The 19,570-nt window shown below is 46.9% G+C and overlaps 1 protein-coding gene across 1 annotated transcript in view; it reads right to left on the bottom strand.

The window, feature by feature from the left end:
• Nucleotides 1-19,570, bottom strand: part of CTCF (CCCTC-binding factor) — a 601,567-nt gene that overhangs the window by 504,755 nt on the left and 77,242 nt on the right. The window contains exon 2 of the mRNA XM_069604497.1: nucleotides 8,454-9,243. Coding sequence (XP_069460598.1) covers nucleotides 8,454-9,234 — 781 coding nt within the window. The 5' untranslated portion in view covers nucleotides 9,235-9,243. The remainder of the gene's footprint in view (nucleotides 1-8,453; nucleotides 9,244-19,570) is intronic.

The raw sequence follows: 19,570 nt of genomic DNA, 5'->3' as shown, positions 1-19,570 counted from the left end.
TTTTGTAGATGGGAATTATAGTGGCCCTACTCCAAGACTCTGGGATCACACCCTCTCTGATGTGTGTGTTAAATATCATGCGCAGGACCGGGGCCCAGATGGCTACTTCGTCCTTAAATATATCTGCTGGGATAAGGTCTGGCCCAGCTGCCTTGCCCCCTTTTTGGGGGTTTAATGGATGCACAACATCCTCTAAATTACACGCTCTCTACACCACCACTCAGAATGGGTAGTACCTCTGCAGGGTCAATATGCACCTTCCCACCAGATCAGGTCTCAAAGTGAGATCGCCATGAGATCGCCATTTCTGTGCCCCTATACAACAGTTGAGTGTGTTCTCCTCTCAGGTTTTTGTCTGTTACTAGCAGCCAAAATAGCACATCATTTTTATTTTGGAGTGCCTCTGACATTTACCTCCACTTTTCTGGAACAGAGTCATTCTTTTTGATGGCAATCAACTTTTTATACTCCAGGGCCTGTCGCAATTTATTTTTTTTATCTACTGCCCCCTTTGTGTTTATGCAACCCAGAATTACTTTTTTCGCCAGCCGGCACTCATGGTCATATCACTCATTTGTTTGCAGTATTTGCTTTCTGACAGAACCATTATGCTCAGAGATATGGGGAGTATTCATTTTTTCAAATACACCTTTACTACCGAGTGATCATCTATTTCTGAGTTGCAGATGGATTCTATATTAGGTATGATTGATTTGTAAAGCATTCTGTGACATCAGCTTTGGCCACTTCACTGATTTGAGAGCATGGTCTTCCACCCGCAGCGAGTGTGAATTTCTTGGTAGTGCAGAATGTACTGCCTTTTCTACCCTACTGCCAATTCGAACACATAGGGTAGGATGGTCGTTCTCTATTCTTTCAAAATTCATGTCCTTAACCCAGGCACTCCGATACCAAAACATAGTCAATGAGCGAGGAGCCATTATGGCCCTTTGCAGGCTCACAAATTTAGACTTTACAGGAGGCAAGTTGTTTCCACAGCAATGCAAAGTAGCCTTGCTGGCACCGGGGCTATTGCATACGGGATGTCCCAGGCAAGATTCTGGTCTTCCCAAAGATCGTTCAGCAGCACCACTAGTTCGATCTGGATGTTAAAATCTCCAGATACTAGGGTCATGCACCCCCCTCACCCATCCCCTAATATTCATCCTTGTTGTTAAATCGAGGCAATCCCTTAGGGAAAGCAGAGTCTCCAGGCCAGTTTTAAGGGAGGGCCTATTGTAAATATTAACTAGATCTAATGGTTCCTTGTCCCCCAGGAAGAATAGATAACCGTTAGGGAGAATTCTCATTCTATGGCTAATTTCCCTTACCTAGAGAAGAGAGTCCCCCAGCAGCTTTGCTGGATTTGAAGGGTTTGTTTCTTTTCTCCTGCTAAGAGTGAGACTCTTTTTTCCCCACTCTAGACATTTTTGCTATGCCTGTTCTAGGCTATTTTTGTGTTTAATGTCTATGGGGTTTTTCTCACCTCCATGGGAACCATCTTTATTCACATGGGTTACACAGCACCTTCTGTGCAGTGACCCAGGGGTGTCGTAGCGACCCCAAAAAAGACTCCATACCCTGGGACTGACTACCGTTTCCCAGGGCATGTAAAGTCCCAATTGACTTTACTAGTCAATTTTTATGAACTGAACCAGTACAACCCATCTTACTATGGAGGTACTGGAAGGGGTTAGTTTTTCCCTTAGGTTCATTTTCGAGAGGGTACCGTATAGTCCCTCTCAAAGGTTTCTGGCTGGTGGCAGTGGTTACTACCATAAATATTCAACCACAACTATTTCCCTATGGGATTTTCTGATTGTTCGAGGCTACCACATTTTCTGACAGCCTCTAACATACCGCCGGTGTATTTTAATATTAACTTGACTCCGGTAGGTTTTATTTGCCAGAACATTAATATAACTTCTTTCTCGTGTCCTTCTCTAAACTCCTAACCCAGGTCGGGGATCCTTTGTTCGTCCGTTTGGCGGGCTTCTGCCGAGAAGCAATCCTTTTGGCACCACCGAGTCTGGGGTGGGTCCATTGTGTGGGAGGGGTTGTAGGACTAGGACCCCTGGACAGGGATGCCTCCGCAACCCATGTCGCACTCTATCCCGATAGGCTGGAGGGTCTCCCGCCAAGATGACCACTCCACTGTGTGAGTGACAGCTAGGCTGCATGAATGGGGATCCTTTTGCATAAAAGCAGGGTCCTGAGGACTGGAAGAGCAAGACGTTGGCACTGGAACTAAGAAGCCGATGAGGAGAGAAGCAAAAGACATCTGCAACGACTGAACCACCGGTGAAGCCCTGTTGCAGCGTTTCACCAATTCTCTCCACACGACGAGAGAAGATCTTCATCTGCAAGAGCCTTCTTCCTTTGAGCTGGTGGGGCCAACCAGTTTGCCAATCGCCTTCCCGGACCTGCCTTGGTCGAATCTCCCGTACCCTGTACTCCGGAGGCCGCATAGCCAGGGAGCAGTCCACCCGGACCGTGATTTAAAGGAGCGTACCTTTTATTCGTCGGGAAGCACCACGGCTGGTTTCATCCCTGGGTAGTGCAGTAACTCGAACCTTGCTCCACGACGAGAGCCTCTCTTCCTCTGCTGGATCACCCGAACTGCAGGAACTACCGCCACCGCAGGAGCCACTTCTTCATTTAAAGGTACATTGTTCCGCCAGACCGCCTTTTCTTCGCGGTAGCACTAAAGGTGTTTGAAATCCTTTACCTACCTGTTGGGTTGGCCGCCCCTCTCGCTTAACATTGTCTTTCGCTTTCTGCATCCACCTTTTCAAAATCGTTAACCAAAGATTTGACTGCAGCTACAAGAACATTTTGCTCCTGGGCCCTTGCCCTGTACCACTGACTCTGGCACAGGCCTACTGACTCTGGCTACATTTGTTAGATCTGCCTTCTTTAGATTGATTCTCACTGAGAACTGTGTTGGTGCACCTATTTCTTTTAACTATCCTTTTCTTCCCATTCTTAAATATTGTGAAATGCCATTTTGCTCAGTTTTCATTTTAAGTACTGCCTATACTGATTCACTGTCTTGCTGAACTGGTTCACAAACTGATGGGAAGTGTTGCTAGGGTGTATAAGAAACTATTTCTAGATAACTTGTGCTTTCCCTCCCTTATCTGGAATTGTTAGAGGATCCCTTGTCTATAGTTGTCACTGTGCCGTTTTGCTCAGTTTTCACTCTAGTTCACTTGGTCTACAATTCAACTTGGGAGTGTGTATATTTTTCCTTTGACTTAATTTAACTTGCTTGATGACTGTGATACATGTGTCTTATTAGAAGTGTATAAAATAAATATATAACTACTTTTTAACACAAAGCTTTGGTCAGTGTTTCCTTGTGTCATAGTACTGTAGGCCTATTGTGTAAACCCTGAATACTGCTCATCTCCCTCTTGAGATAAGTCTGACTGCTCAGCCACAGCTACCAACTAAACCTTTGTGGTACGGACTGATCCCAAAGGGGATTTATTTCCCGCACCTGTAGTCCTAAACTTGTGTAGTGCTCCCCAAGGGAACTACACAGGATTCTGGCCAACAATAACCATTGCAGAAAAGCAGAGTTTCTGTGCTTCACTTCAGTCCTCCAGCCCAGACTCACTTCTAATCGAATTAACAATCCACCACTCGTTCTTCCCTTTTCCACCTTTCATGGCTGGCTCAAATAATGTTTGGTACCCTTGGATATGTTTTGGGGCAGAGCACGTTTCCTGAAGTACAATTACTTTAAAACCTTGCACATAGGTTACCCAGTTCTCGTCGTCCATTAATCTATTTAGTCCTGCGGTATTCCAGGACACAAGCAAAAACGTTGCCGCTCCCCCCTCACCCTCCTCCGCTGCCACCCGGGGTAGCTGCCCCTTCCCACTATTATACATCAGCACCTACTGGAGAGAGTTGGGCAATCTGAAAGCCAGGAACTCAAGCAGAATCTGCAAGTACCCACCCGCATTTTATGCTGGGACTGCTGCGCATCTGACCAGCCTTCACTCTGTCCTTGGAGGTGCTGCCCCAGACTAAATCTTAACTGGAGTGCCACAACACGACCCACTCGCCTGCGCACCTCCAAGTTCTGGAAATAGTTATTTCCAATAGCAGTCTAATTTCTTTTAAAGGGAAGCATGAATTGCACAAAGCCGACTTGCCTTAAAAAAAGAAAAAAAAATGATCAACAACCCAGATAGCAGCTCGGAGTACTTAAAGCTATAAATACTGCTTTCATGAGTCTGCACAGTTTAAATGCTGCGCGCTTGGGCCATTGCAAACAGTTGACAGGCAATGGACAGGCAAGGGCCATCTTGTCCACCTGAAGTTCACAATTAACCTGCCTGCCCATGCCACAACACCATACTACGGACTTGGTCTTAGGCTAGGACTTTCCTGTAACATTGTTAACTTTTTGATTTATTAAACTTCTGAACTTAGACAGCAAATGATCGGTCAGCAACTGTTTTCAGGCCTTTTATCATATCTATTTATTTCTGTCCATTCATGCAGCTAACATTTACATTTCACAGACACTCATCTCACTAATGGCTTACTTCAGTGGTACACAAAAATGCTGTCTTGTTGCTTATTTTAGGTCGTGGGTACGACTAACTTCTGGTGGCATTAAAAATATTAGAACAACATTTCTAATCAAATAAGTTTGTTTGCTAATCAAGAAAAGTGTAATTCCCAAACTCTGCTAATCAATTTTTGAAAACTAATTTATGCCTTGCAGCATCGATAGTTTCTCTCAGAATCCTGTAGTTTTGAATGCGTCTACAGTCTCACCTTAAAGTTTAAGTATCATACAACAGCGCAACACTGCTCGCCTTTTCACAACGCTTTTGCGCAGCTCAGCGCTGCACCAGTAGGTCAATTAACGTTAATTTGTGCAGTGCTTCACCTGCCTCCAATTCTCAGCTTGCTCGAGTGATACGCTCCACAGCTTCCAGGCACTAACGGAGCATTCCAGGCAAAAAAACAGCACTGCCAGCGTAACGCAGCTCCAACAGTGCAGTGACAGCACATTAGAAAAGAGGACTCCACTGCAGCCATCTCATTAATGTTTACAGTTCAAATCCAGTAGAACCTAACGGCAACAGATTACAGGCACCATTTTAATGGATTATTTCCAAGTAGAAAGGATAAGAAACTTCTCAACCAATTTAAGTGGTTCGAGAAATGTCATTTCATCCCCTTAATGTCTTACATCCAGTTTATGTCTAATATTCGCAGATGTAGCATCCTGTAGGATTAGTTTGGCTTTTTTTAATGTTCAAAGGAATGAGTAACTCCTTCTACAATTACTTTTAAAATGGCTGTGTCTATAATGCAATGCTAGAGGTTCTTATTCCTACAGAGCCATTTGGCCACAGTGAACATCCCCCTTTGAGTGACAATTTCCTTGCCATAATAATTTTATTGGTCATTTATATATCGCCCTTTCCCCCATTTGTATCGCCTCAATGCGCTTCGTGGTTGAACACCCTGGGAGACCGCAGTCCACGTGCATGAGGTTCTAAGAGTTAAAATTCAAGATGCTTGTGTGCGTTTTTGCTGGGTTAGTACTAAGGTGGGCTGGCTAGGCTCCAGGAAGCATCCCGGAGGTCAGGCACGTAGGTGGGTGCTGAAGATTCAATGTGTGCCAAAATTGACAGAATTTATTTGGCAGAGTGTTCTGCAAATAATTTACAGGGAACCCTTTTCCACATCTTCCGGAAATACTGTGATCCCAATGGTGGACCTCCTAGAATAAAATGTTCTTGTTCAGTAATGTACTTATTAGCTGTATGCAAGAGGAGTGACAAATCCACTACTTTCTATTCAGATATCTTAAAATCGGTCTTCTGAGCTCTTTTCTCGAATTCCTCTATGAACTGTTTAAGCAAAGCATGGTCTTGCTTAATATCAAGTACAGTTTGCTTAATTTTTCCTATTTACAGTACCACTCCATACATTATTTTCATAAATGTATCCTCTGTGGACTGGCCTTCAGCACGTACATAATGAATAGGACTCCATCACTTCTCTTCGCTGACCCGCTTTGATGGCCAAGTATTATCTAGCATTTCAATCGAATTTCTCTCCCCCTCCCTGGATCTTCTAGACGGGGCAGGGTGGGGGCTACGTGTTACTGCATCTCCAGTGATTCTGCTTTGTCTCTTATTTAGATTATTTAAGCTCTCCAGGAGTGGCAAGAGCAAAACCTTCAAGCTGCTGCCATTTCTAGAGTCCGAGACACACCATTCAACTGCAGAGGCACGCTTGGATCGCCTTTTAGTCTGATAGATCAAATGTCAGTACTGAAAAAACAATACTCGCCCTAGCTAATCTAAAATGTTATACTTTTGAAGGGTGTGGTGGCAATTAATACGATTGGCAGTAGTTGCAAGGCCTTGTCTAGATTAACTTTTACAGTCTGTTAATTGCCGACACTCACAACTTTACTTCTGATAACTAATATTGCTACTGTCGATATTAGTTTTGTACTTACTTACAACATAATAATTAACAAATCACATTAGTAGGTTCAGAGATGGTTTTCCAGAAGGACATTTTCTAACTCCTGAGCAATTCAATTAGCTCGGTGGCACATCCAGACCATAAATATTTTTCTAATTCCAGATATGCAACAATTCAGAAAGGATTCCTTTAATTTCCTACACAAACATGTTGCTTATTACATGAAATTATTACTAAACATGGGTAGTGGAATCTGGTTCATGTGCCCTTATTCGATAATCATTAAAATGGAATCAACCACAGAATCATTGGACGTTTATTTGGGAGCACACAGTTTCCCTTTATTTTTTGTTTCAAACTTACCTACTACAAATAATTCTTCAGTTATACTATTCACAAGCCCAATTGCAACAAGTATTATCCCACACGATCACACTCGCAAGTAGTGTACTCAAAACTACACAGACTCCTATCATTTAGCACATCAATGTTACTCTAATGTTCTGGTGTGAGTTTTTGATGTTGGTGCAAAAGACTTGGGAGTCCAAAATTACTACGGGCAGGTTTATTAAAATGGACAGCAGATATCCCTAATCACTCTTGTTGTTTGGCAGGATTATTTGTTTTAGAAGATGTGTGGCTCAGGCCCACCGCCTTGCGTGTGTAAATGGCTGAAGGACATTGCAGATGGACTAGGAAGACTCATGTCCAACGCCTTACTTTTGCATCGACGCAGCAATATCTGGGCCCCATATCGCAATCTCCTTAGCCATACACTGCAGTAAATCAAAGCTAATCCTTGCTTCAAGGAAAATGTCAGACTATGTTCCTGGTGAGGTAAATGCAATCTGTTCTGTACAAGCCCAAAAAAAATATAATTACGTGCTGGAACCGTTCGACTTCAACTGAAAAACGTGTGTTCTATATTGCACTGTGTATTACTAGTAATTTCTTTTTCTATTAACAATAAAAAATGTTTAAGTTGGGGCAATTAGCCAACATCATTTTGGGAAAGTGGATTTAAAACGACCCAACAAAAATAATAACGTTGCTAACCGTAGTAAATTATAGTGGTAACATGTCTTGGGCTTTAGGGATGGACACTCTCCTTGAATTGGAAGTCCACCACACAATAGTTATTAGTGATAAAAAGTATGCCATCAGTTTGGATGGTTAAGCCACAGCATCACACATCCTGGTCTTCTTTTAATAATAATCTTTGACATATTAATGCATGTCAGAATGGAAGATATAGTCTGTCACTAATGTCCCTTGGAATGTGTTCATAAATGTTCAGCTTAGAAAATTGATACTGCAATCATTTCTTTGCAAACTGTCAAAAACAATACTGATCTGTAAATCAAATGATTTTCTTACAATAAACAAAAGGCACATACATGATTTTGTATGCTACTCTCAAGACACGATTTAGCATGATGCATTATGCTTGATGGAAAGCTATGTGTTGGACTTGTAGGGTCTGGGGTGGAGAGGGTGCACTATACGAGCAAACACAGGATTCTGGCAACAGCAGAGACAAGGATCAGTTGAGAAATGTCACTAATCACCCTGAATGAAATATTTTGCTGAATTCAGATTTTCACAACATTAGTCAGTATAATTGAAATGGTATACTGCAGGTCAAAAATGTCTTTCCCTTAATTTGGGAATTTTAGTGTTGCTACTAAAGGTTTCTAGATGAGCTTCCACAGTTCATATTTTTACTAGTGGAAATTGGTTCCTATAGATGCATAACCTGTATGGGTTCTAATGCCCAATTCTCCACTTAAAACTTCAGGGTACTGAACAACATTCTCCTCAGTGGTCTTAAGGACAAACATTGGTTTGTTGGCAGCATCTGTCAGCAAGTGGGAACAGTGTGCCAATGGCTTCATCTGTAAGAGAAACAGACCTAATAGATCAAGAACCAAACCAAAGGGTCCAGGCCAAAAGCTGCTTTAGAATAAATGTAATATACATACCTTTCTTTTTAATTTTCGTTGGCTTTGGAGGCTTCATGTTACCAACTACTTTCTCTGCATTAACTTCAGACAGCAAACCTTCCTGTTGTTCCTCTTCAAAGTCATACACAGACACATCTACATCCTTGCCTTCCTCTGTGTAACGCAGTTTGCTTTTTTTCATTTTCTTAATTTTTTTGGTTGGTGGATGGTATTCTGGATCCTTATGCCAACTATTCTCTTCTGGAGTGTGAAGTTCAGTTTGCTCCAAGGTCTCCACTTCACCGTTTGCACCCACCTTCACCACCTGGAACCCTTCCGGCAATGGTAGGGTGTGGCAGATCATAGGCTCCCCGTCTTGAAGCCCATCTTTATTAATCTCATGTTCATAAGCAGCATGAAGTCCTTCTACTGTGGTAGTGTCATCTGAAACATTAATGGACATAGGTACCTGAACAAGCTGAAGCTCCCCAAGGTTTATAGGCTGCTCTTCCATATTGACCACCTGCAGTGTGATGATCTGGGTATCGTCCACGGTAGGGTCAACTTCCTGAGGAATACCTCCATCGAGGACTTCAGTCTTCATTTGGAGTAGTGTGGGATCCAACTGCTCCATCATCACCATCTGAACATTGCTGTTAATGTCATGAGTCACCTCACTTCCGTCAATCTGTGTTTGCACCATGCCACAGACGTCATCCTCTTGCCCACCTTCCCTGCGTCTGTGGTAGGTTTTCCTTTCTTTTCCCTTCATGAATGAGTCCGATTCCTCCATCATAGCTTCCACCATCTCCTCTTCCATTTTGCCAACCTTCAAGTGAAAAAAAATCAAGTTAATACCGTTTCATAAGAAGTGATTTTTAAAATTAGTATATTAACCAAAAGCATGGTTCTTAGTGCCAAAAAAAAAAAAAAAAAAAAAAAAAAAAAAACAAAAAAAATCACTGGAATTTGCAAGAGTTGCCAGGAACCTAAATAGATTAATTGTTGGATAAAAAGGTCAGCAATTAAGCACACTTTTGAAAATCTACTAGTTTGCACTATATAAAAGAATTGTCCGAGGTTTAGAGAAGTGAGCACAATTTCCAATAAACCAGCTCTCGTCACCATCCTCCAAATTACCATGATCATTTCACCTCATGTCAAACATAAAACGAGAGAATAGCACTAATCAGTGAGAGATGAACATTAGTCTGTGGACAGAACTTCACAAGGGATAGAGTATGCATTCATAGGCAGTCCAAAATGTGCATTTCTTTTGCAGTTTGGGAAATCTTAAACTCATGAATTTAAAATATATTGGTAACACAGTGATGTGTATATACCATGATGCTGGTCCACTATGCATTACACAGACTGTTTAAAACAGGAGTAAGATGCAAACCTGACCCCTAAATTCCTTCCTGCAAGCACCCAATCCAGATTCGTCTGGATGCAGGCTACAAAGCGTTAAGTGTGGAGCAAGACTCTAAAATGTGAATGCAGCAGCAATCAAAGTTGCCATTCAATATCTGGTTGGGTGTTTGGCATTAGTCAATAATGTACAGATTATTAAAGTTGGTACTGAATTTGTGAGTTCAAACTTTAGAAACAAAACTGCTTAAGTGGGTAAAATAGCATGTCTCTCTGGTACTCCACCTCTGAAGTACCCATCAGAGATTGTGGTCTGCCTTAAAATAAGGCATGTTGTGAGGAAGAGCAAACACCAAGAATTAAATTAAGAACACTACAATCACTATGAAGGTAATTTATACTTACTCTGAAGTCCCACTTGCCTAACTACCTCATAACCAGGTTATACAGACAAAAAGTAACAAGATGATGGATGTTTAAACCAGGTCTGCATATGCTGTCAAAGTTTGTGCAAAACTGCATCCCCTTTTGAAGACAACAATTGTGATGTTCAAAGAGTGTGGGTTTCAGCCAAAGTAGCCGCCAAACAATTCTTCAAAACAGGAGCAGGTACTGCACTTGCTTTAGAAGAGTGTACATGTAGCCTGAGAAAAATAGAATAGGAATAATATCGGCAGTGTCACTTTTGTTCTTATATTGCCAGGAAAGTCACAAAGGTGATCACAAATCCTGAATTGCTTAAAGTAAAAAAAGTGTTATACGACAGTGCCACCTCATTCAGTCCAGCTTAACTCAGGGATGAAGGATAGCTCAGAGGCAACACGTTTGTCTTGGAAGCAAGACAACGCAGCACAACACAGAAGCTTAGAAACCACTCGTTTGTATGAACCAGGTTACACCGTAGTGACCACCTTACTCCTAGTCCATAGTCCCCTTTCCTCCATTCTTATGGGACATCTCTCCGTCCTGTGGGACAGGACCAGAGCACTTTGTAAAAAGCACCCAATTTTTTTTTTTCAAAAATGTATCCTTCCTCTCTTTCTGCGCGGGGCCCGGCACGCGGCCGTAACCCCGCCCACCTTGGCTCCGCCCCGCGCATCGCCCATCAGTCCTTTTCTATCGCCAGGTCAGAGACCGATTAGCAATAACAGAGGAACCTTATTAGAGGGGACGGCGGGCGTATGGAGGAAAGGGGACTATGGACTAGGAGTAAGGTGGTCACTACGGTGAGTAACCTGGTTATACTCCTACGTCCCGTCCCCTTTCCTCCATACGTATGGGAGATTCCCAAGCACTCCTAACAGGAACTACGGGTGGATGGAAATACCCCTTATTGAAAAAGGTTCTTCAGCACAGCCTGACCAAACTGAGCATCAGCTCTCGAACTCATGTCAAGACAATAATGCTTACAAAAAGCGGGTGGGGAGGCCCAAGTAGCTGCCCTAGCGATGGACTCCCAGGGGACATTTCTGAAAAGCAACCGCAGCCTCCTTGCCCCGCAACAGGTGTGCATGAATACCCTTAGGGGATTTCAGCCCGTGGACGGTGAAAGACTAATGCAGGCGGCGATCCACTGAGAAATAGTAGCCTTAGACGCCTGCTTACCCTGAGGGTTACCGAAAGTCACAAAAAGTTGAGAAGAACTCCAAAGCTTGGAAGTCCTGTCAAGGTAGAACTTAAGAGCCCTTCTGACATCGAGACAGTGCAGAACCCTTTCTGCCTCTGAGGTAGGGTTCGGAAATAAGACCGGCAGGGAGATCGACGGATTCAGATGGAATTCAGTTACCACCTTCGGTAGAAAGGCAGGGTTTGTCTGTAAGACTACCTTGTCCTTGTGAAAGACCAAGAAGGGATGCTCCACTGACAAGGCCTGGAGCTCACTCACAAGCCTTGCTGAGTTAACAGTGACCAGAAAGGACACTTTCCAGGATAGGTACTTCAGGTCCAACGTGGATATGGGTTCAAAAGGTTTATGGCACAGCGCCGTCAGGACTACATTTAGGTCCCACGGCGGGTGCAGACTACGAATTGGAGGGTAGAGGCGTGTTAAGCCTGCAAAATGCCTCTTAACCACTTAGAGAGTAGGAACATTGGTCTGTAGAAAGATAAGCAGAGACCGCTGAAAGGTAAGTTCTGCATGACAGAACGCGAACACCGACACTGCTATGGAGGACACGAAGGACAGCACAGTGTCAAATCGTAGCCACCCTTGGGTCCAACTGCTTTCCCAAACACCAATGGCAGAACCTGAGCTATTTACTCCTGTATTGGGATCTGGTCGAGGGTTTCCTGGCTGCCTGGATAATACGCATGTTATCCATAGACAAGTTAAGATGCTCTAAAGACCTGAACTCAGGCACCATGCCGCCAAGCTGAGCGATTGTGGGGAGGGGTGCCACATCGGCTGTTCCCCTTGATGAAGATCGGGGGTCACTGGTAACCTGATCGGCTGATACACCGACAGGTGTTGAAGTTCTGAGAACCAAAACCTGGCCGGCCACCACAAAGCTATCAGTAGAAGGGAGCAGTTCTCAGAGTTCTTCAGCTTCCAAATTGCTCGATGGACTAGAGGCGGGAAGGCATAAACTCTCATGTTGTGCCATGGAATCTCGAGCGCATCCACCAGAGAGGAGGCTCCCAGCCCCCCTCTGGAGGCATACCGAGGAAGCTTCTTGTTCACCGCCGTAGTGAAGAGATCCACCTCCGGTGTGCACCAACGCAAGAAGAACCATGAGGGGACCTCCGCCTTCAACTCCCACTCGTAGCTGACCACTGTCCGCCGGCTGAGGGCATCCGCTGTAACATTCAGCTGGCCCGGGATGTGCACTGCAAGCAGCCAGACACCATGAAGCACGGCCCACTCCCAAATCTGGATAGACAGGTCCACGAGGGAGGGGAGTGGGGGGAGACTTTGTTCCCCCTTGCTTGTTGATGTAATATATCGACACCACATTGTCCGTGCGTATGCGGACCACGTTGTTGGCAATGATCGGTCTGAACGCCCTGAGCGCTAGGTAGATCGCCAGAAGCTCCAGATTTATGTGAAGGAGCTTGTCCTGAGGCGACCGGTGGTCCGAGACCTGTAGAAGATCTAACGTCGCACTCCACCCCAGGAGGGAGGAGTCCGTCGTGACCATCACCATAGAAGCTGGGTCCTGAAACCCCGCACCCACCGACAGGTTGCTGAGAGATGACCACCATTCCAGGTCCACTCTCATGGAAGCCGAAATTATTATCAGCTTAGAATCCGGTTCCACAGCCTGACGCCAAGAACTCCGAAGAGCCATCTGGGTCCGTCTCATCTTGAGACGAGCAAGAGGAAGAGCCAGCACACACGAGGCCATGAGGCCCAGAAGCCTCTGGAACCACCAGGCTGACATGCTCTCTGACTGTGCAAACATCTGACACGTGGCTAACAGATCCGCCATTCTGTCCCCAGTCAGGTACACTCTGCAGTCGATCGTGTTCCAGCGAAAACGCAGGAAAACGCAGGAAAACCAGGTCCTGCAAGACTGTCATGGAAGATTTCCGCCAGTTCACCGACAGCCCAAGATGGAACAGGAGCTGAAGGAGAGACTGGAGATTGCCCGCTGCTACCAACGGACAAGGGCTGCGTAAGAGCCAGTCGTCCAAATATGGATACGCATGGATAACCTGGAGACGAAGATAGGCCGCAATCACCGACATCTTCGTGAAGACACGCGGTGCTGAGCTGAGGCCAAAAGGAAGCACTCAAAACTGGAAGTGCTCCTCTCCCAAAACTGGAAGTGCTCCTCTCCCAGAGAGAAACAGATATCTCCTGTGTGGGTTCCAAATCAGAATATGCATGTACGCATCCTGAAGATCCACCACACTGAGCCAATCGCCCATCTGCAGGGAGGACCGACTCTAGCTGGGCGTGATCATCTTGAATTTCTCTTGGGGTAGGAAAAGATTGAACTGGGAAAGGTCTAGGATGGTGCGCAGGCCAGCCTGGTTGGGTTTGGGCACCGTAAACAGCCGGGAGTAGAAGCCCCCCCCCCCTCGTTCCCAAGAGGAATGGGTTCCACAGCTCTGAGGTCCAGAAGTTTCTGAACCTCTGCTTTGAGGGAGGGCAAGCCCGATAGCTGAAAAGGAGGGTTGACGGGTGGGGTAGAGAGTTGTGGTAAGCGGAAGTCCGCCCGAGCGACAGACAAGACCCATCTGTCTTCTGTGATGGTCTGCCACGCCTCCCAATGAGACGCAATGCGTCCTCCCACCAGGGTCTCGTGCTAGCGCAGAGAACCCTCATTTAGTAGGTTTATCGGTGGTGTTGCCACCTGAACCTGAGGAGGAGGCCAAGGAGCAGGAAAAAAACCATGTCTGTTGTTGCCTTCGGCGGTTGTTCCCCGCAGGGGTATCCACTCTGCAAGATTTTCGGTCGAGACAGCCCCTAAATCCAGAGGAAGGTCGACTTTGCGACAACGGTCTCTGGGTTTTGAAAGGAGTCTCAACAAGGACCGACAAGGACTTAGCTGTCTGAGTGCTATCCTTCGTCTTGGTGAGCTCTACATCTGTTGTAGAATGAAAGAGCTCCTTGCCATCAAACGTAAGGCCCAACACCTTGTCCTGCACTTCTTTTGAGAATTTAGTGGCATGCAGCCACACCTGCCGTGAGGTATCAACCCCCAGAATAAGGCCCCGCGCCGAGGTGTCTACGTGATGAGCCGCAGGCCAAGACCCTGGCGTCGGATAAACCCCCTTTAAAGTCTTCCAGCTTCTCGACCGGGATAAACTCCTCAAATTCCGACAGTCCTTTCCACATCCGCATATTAGCTCCCGCTAACACCAATTCGGCGTTGGCCTGCCTGAGCTGCAAGGCCGAGTTGGCAAAGATTTTCCTCCCAAGGGAGTCAAGGAGCTTGTCCTCCTTTCCCAGAACCTGAGTAGCCGTCGTGGAAGAGGATGCTGCAGGCCTGGATTGCAAAGTGGCCGCGGCCACCACTGTGGAGGAGGGAGGGGCGGACAAGACGACAGGGCCACCTCTTCCGAAGAAAGCAGCCTGTATCTCGCGTCAATTTTCTTATTGACAAAATGTCCAGAGTGTGGCTTTTTGCAGACCCTGCGGACCTCGGCCAGAACGTCCTTCTGCAAGACCAGGCCGGTACGCTCCAAAGGAGACGGGGTGAATGCCCCAGAAAGCACACCCTCCTGCTGATCGGGTGTCTCGGGCACCGGATCATCTAAGAAGCACATCATGTCCAGTATCCGGTCACGAAAAGCCGCAATAGAGCGGGGCAGGTCCTCGTTGTCCTGATAGCCCTGCGCATCATCCGACAGGTCAGGATCCTGCTGAACCGTGTCAGGCACTGCCTTATCCACAGGGGACAATGGAGGCAAAGGCAGAAGAGTAGAGGGAGGCACCGCAGGCAAGGGAGGCGCCGGCGGAACCACCGGAGGAACGGGTGGAGCCGGAGGCGCGGGCGGACACATCTCCCTAAAAAGCCCATTGAAATACTCCCTCATGGGGTCGGTACGCATAAACGTTTGAAATATACCGAAAAAGGCCTCCTCCAGGGACTGTTTCGGAACCTGAGGAGGCCTTTCACGAGGTGGACAAATCCAGGTACGTAACGGGGAAGGGTGCCACACAGGCCCCTCCACCGACGTATCCACATACATCAAAGGTGCTGACCCCGCAGGCAACGAAACATTGTGCGGAAGAGGCATCCGGGCGTAAACTGGCCGATGAGGTTCACCCAAGGAACCAAGCCCTACACCGGAGGCCGATGGCGTAGTTGTAGGGTTAGCACCCAAAATGGCTGCTGCGGTCATGGCGGGAACGGGCGCCATTTTGTCATCACCTGAAGGGAACTGCGGCACGTGAGGAAGTGAGGCAGGGGTCCCCGTCGATGGATCAGGGGTCTTAACTTTAGCCTTAACATAAGGAACCTCGGCAGAGCCGGTACTATGAGGCCTGGAATGTTTCTGCGACATACCAACCGCCAAATCAGCCTTCCCAGGAAGGACCTCGGCACTGCCGGTAAAAGAAGAACTTTCCTTCTTTCCCCCCTCAACAGATCTGGTGTCGCCGCAAGAGCGGGAACGGTGAGAAACAGCCTTCACCGGTAAGGCCTTGTCAGGCCGCTCAAAAATGTTGGTAACTTTAGCCTCTGAAAGAGGGACCTCAGACCCACATCCGGTGACGGCCTTATCCGCGCGGGCCTCTAACATCCGTTCGGTAACAGCAAGCCCCACCAAGGTCTCGGGGCGCACCCCAGTCTTATTTTTGAGGGAAGCCGACAGGCCTCAGAGCGAGCTCTGGTATCCCACGATTCAGTAGAACTGGGTCTACAAACAGCCCCCACAGGAGGGGCCTCAGAGCGTGCTCCGGTATCCACAGGCCCCTTACGGAGACCCTCTGAGAAAACTCTGGTACAATTATTAGGCCCAACGGGCACCTCAGGGTGAAACCGCGGTGACAGAGCGATCAATTCTCCTGAGGAACCTGGAAAGGTATCCCCCCGGCCGGGGTGCTCTGAAAAGTAAAGAACTTACCGGGCGTTTTTTATTCTCGTCGATGAACACCCGAAAATGTGGAGGAGCTTGTCAGAACACCTTCTCCCACCGCTCCAACCGACGTTGAAGTGCCCAGACCGAAAGGGAGTTGCAGTAAAAACAGGAGTCCCAACGGTGATCCAGAACCAAGCACTCTAAAGAGGATGGGGATCCGCCCTCGCGAAACTACAGTGACACGATGAACAATCTGGAAAATCTAGTTTGAACGACAGACAAGTACACGATCGCTAGCAAGAGCCAGAGAGGAAAAAGGGAAGAAAATCTTCCGAGGATGCAAGTGTGTCCAGTCAGAACGAGCGGAGAAAAGGACTGATGGGCGATGCGCGGGGCAGAGCCAATGTGGGCGGGGTTACGGCCACGTGCCGGGCCCCGTGCAGAAAGAGGAAGGACATTTTTTTGGATGCCTTTTACAATGTGCTCCAGACCCGTCCCACAGGACGGAGAGATGTCTCATGAGTATGGGGGGAAAGGGGACGGGACGCAGGAGTATAATCTCGTTATAAAAGAACATTTATAATTTTAGCTGCTAGGTAACATACATTCATCAATGAAACCACAAGCCCAGCGACCGATGAGGTACTAGGAATACATTATTAGGAATCCAGGGGGACAAAGCCTACATGGTAGTCCCATAGAGAAAGGGTGTGATTTAGCCATTTTAACAGCCCCCACCCCCAAGACCCGCCATGGCAAAGGGCCCCCACTCCACTTCCCACAGGGTGTAGGGAGCTTGAAGCTTCCTCCAGCCAGATCCACATAACTAACTGTGGAAGCAAACATATTCCCTTTAAAATAACAAAGATGCAACATTGTGGAAGCTCAGAAAATATGCTCGATATAATAAGGCCTCTGGCAACACTGCCAGAGGCAAACTGTTACAATTTCCATGAACCATGTGGTTCACAGGATCCACACAGATACATTGCTGCAAGTTGTGAATGAAAAAGGAAAGCAAAACCAAACGCTCATCATGCAAGGGGAAGAAACATTTGTATTGTTCTTCCGATCTGGCAAGCACCTATTTACACATGGCAAATGATCTGTGAATGGAACAGAAAACCTCAGGCTTACGAAAGCATTCCGGAGTAAAGATGTCCCCCTCTGGTGAGAGCAAAGGGAGCCAGATTAGTACAGTCAAGGGCAGATGGGCTCAAGAAGGGCTGGAGATCACAAATATATATCCAGCCAGAGTTAAATATCTAAAATGGCAGCTGGCCTGGTTGTAATCTAAGGCCAGTCTGCTGGTACTAGTATTCTCTCACTAGTGTGTTGGGGGCTGGGGAGGTGGGGGCGGTCAGTACCGGGGGGGGGGGGGGGGGGGCAGGGGCTGTGGTCATTTCGACCAAATTTTAAAATGTTTTTAAAATTGAAGAGGAAAGGCAAAACCGCTAGAGATCAGTTCAATATTCTAGGAGGGTGTAATTTATTATTCCAACAGTTCTAGACAATGTTTCTAATTTTGTAGCCTTGGAGGTGGAGCTACGTGAAATCCCAAGAGGAGACTTGAGAGATTACTTCGGTTAAGTTTGCCATCCCTCCTTCCCTGCAGAGCAAATGTACCGGAGCACATAGCTGAACCAAAAAACTGTTTAGCCCACATATCTATCACAGGTGCAACTAATGTTCAAGCACCACCGGGGCTGGGTGGGTTCAGGGGTTGCGGGGGGGGGGGGGGGGGGACCGGGGGGGGGGGGGGGGGGACTTTAAGAAGGGAGACAGCCCAGTGAGTCATCATTAAGCCTTGGGAGATACACAGAAACAGAGGAACCCTGTTCTGGAGATCCCATGCCAGGAGGAAGCAAGCAATATAGAGGAGGGAAGAGACTTCATAGAGGAGGAGAGAAATGTGCGTAGGCAGGCGGATGGTCCTGGGTTGCTAGAGGGAGAGTGGAATTGCTTGGGAGCTGCGTAGAGGGATCACCTAGGAGAGAAAAGGGACAAGTACCATCTGTAAGGAGGGGAATATTGTGCAGAACAGTCAAGATCTAGGAGTGAGGTTTGGTGAGCGGAGGGGATATTTTTATTTATAATGTGCCTATACTGCAAAAGGTGCATTTAAAAGGCAGCACAAGAGAGGGGGGGGGGGGGGAGCAGGGATGAAGAGTAACAAAAACGGTCCTACTAGGCCTTGTGACGTGGAGTATGCAAGTGCAGTAAAAGAAGTGCAGGGGAGTGGGGACGCTGGGAGTGCAGGGAATGAGGGACCACATGCTAAGTGTGAGGAAGGATCAGGCTCAGTAGATGTGTAGGCCCCACCAGGCTAGTACAGGAAGAGGGTGCCCGGTAAGACAAGTCCTGTTTTATTTGGGGGGGAAGAGGAGGTGAGGGGAGCAGGGGGGGGCCAGGGGAGAATAAAGTGCTAGGGTAGACTGGGTGGGGAGGGTCTGGTGCCCTGTATGGCTCAGAAGGAACCACGTAGCCAGTAAGAATGTGACAGAGGGATTTAGCAGGGGAGGGGGGAGGGGGAAGAAGAGTGGACGAAGAAAAGAAAAGAAGGGTCTTGAGAAGCTTCCGGAACTTAAGGAGATCTGGCTCAAGCCTGAGAGGGGCAAGGGAGGCCATTCTAGAAGGAGGCTCCTGGGGAAGAGAAATCTACTCTCCACTCTCTGCTTGGAAAAGCATCTGATCTGCAGAGAGTTGGAGCTAGAAGACCGAAGGGATCTAGCAGGGAGTTATTTAAGGAGAGTTTGAGGTAAGTGGGTCCCAGGCACCAAAAAGCCTTGTATGAAAGAATGGGACACAAGGGAGCCCCACAAAGAAAAGAGGGGTTCCCCTAAGAGGAAGTACTGCTCTTGGAAGTAGTGCTCTTGGCAAGTGGAAGACAAGGGATATCATCAGAAGTAGGGACTGGTGAACTAGAGAGCAGGATAGAGGTGGACTAGCTTAGGCCAGTAAGAACAAGAGATCAGCACTTTAGATGACAGCAGGGAGTTTCCGGGAGGGTCCATCCTGTTCATGGGGAGAGTAAAGGGACAGGTGGAGGAACATGGTTGAACAACTACACCATGGAACAGGAAGAAGAGCCCACGATTGGTCGGGCTAGGAGAGGGACACAGCGAGAATCCAGAGTTTTTATTGTGTTTTCGGTTAAAATGGAAACCTGCCACAATTACACAGAACAACAATACATACAAATCCACTAATATTGCACACAAAAGGGGGGAAAAAAAACATAAAATCGAATACTAAATTCCCATTAAAATGAATTCAACATTATTAACATCAGCCCATTTCTTAAAATAATTACT

The sequence above is a fragment of the Ambystoma mexicanum genome, chromosome 1p, assembly GCF_040938575.1.
Source record: "Ambystoma mexicanum isolate Mex_15411 chromosome 1p, UKY_AmexF1_1, whole genome shotgun sequence".
NCBI classification, from domain to species: Eukaryota; Metazoa; Chordata; class Amphibia; order Caudata; family Ambystomatidae; genus Ambystoma; species Ambystoma mexicanum.
Note: the sequence above shows the minus strand (reverse complement) of the source record. Positions and strands in the feature narration are given on the sequence as shown.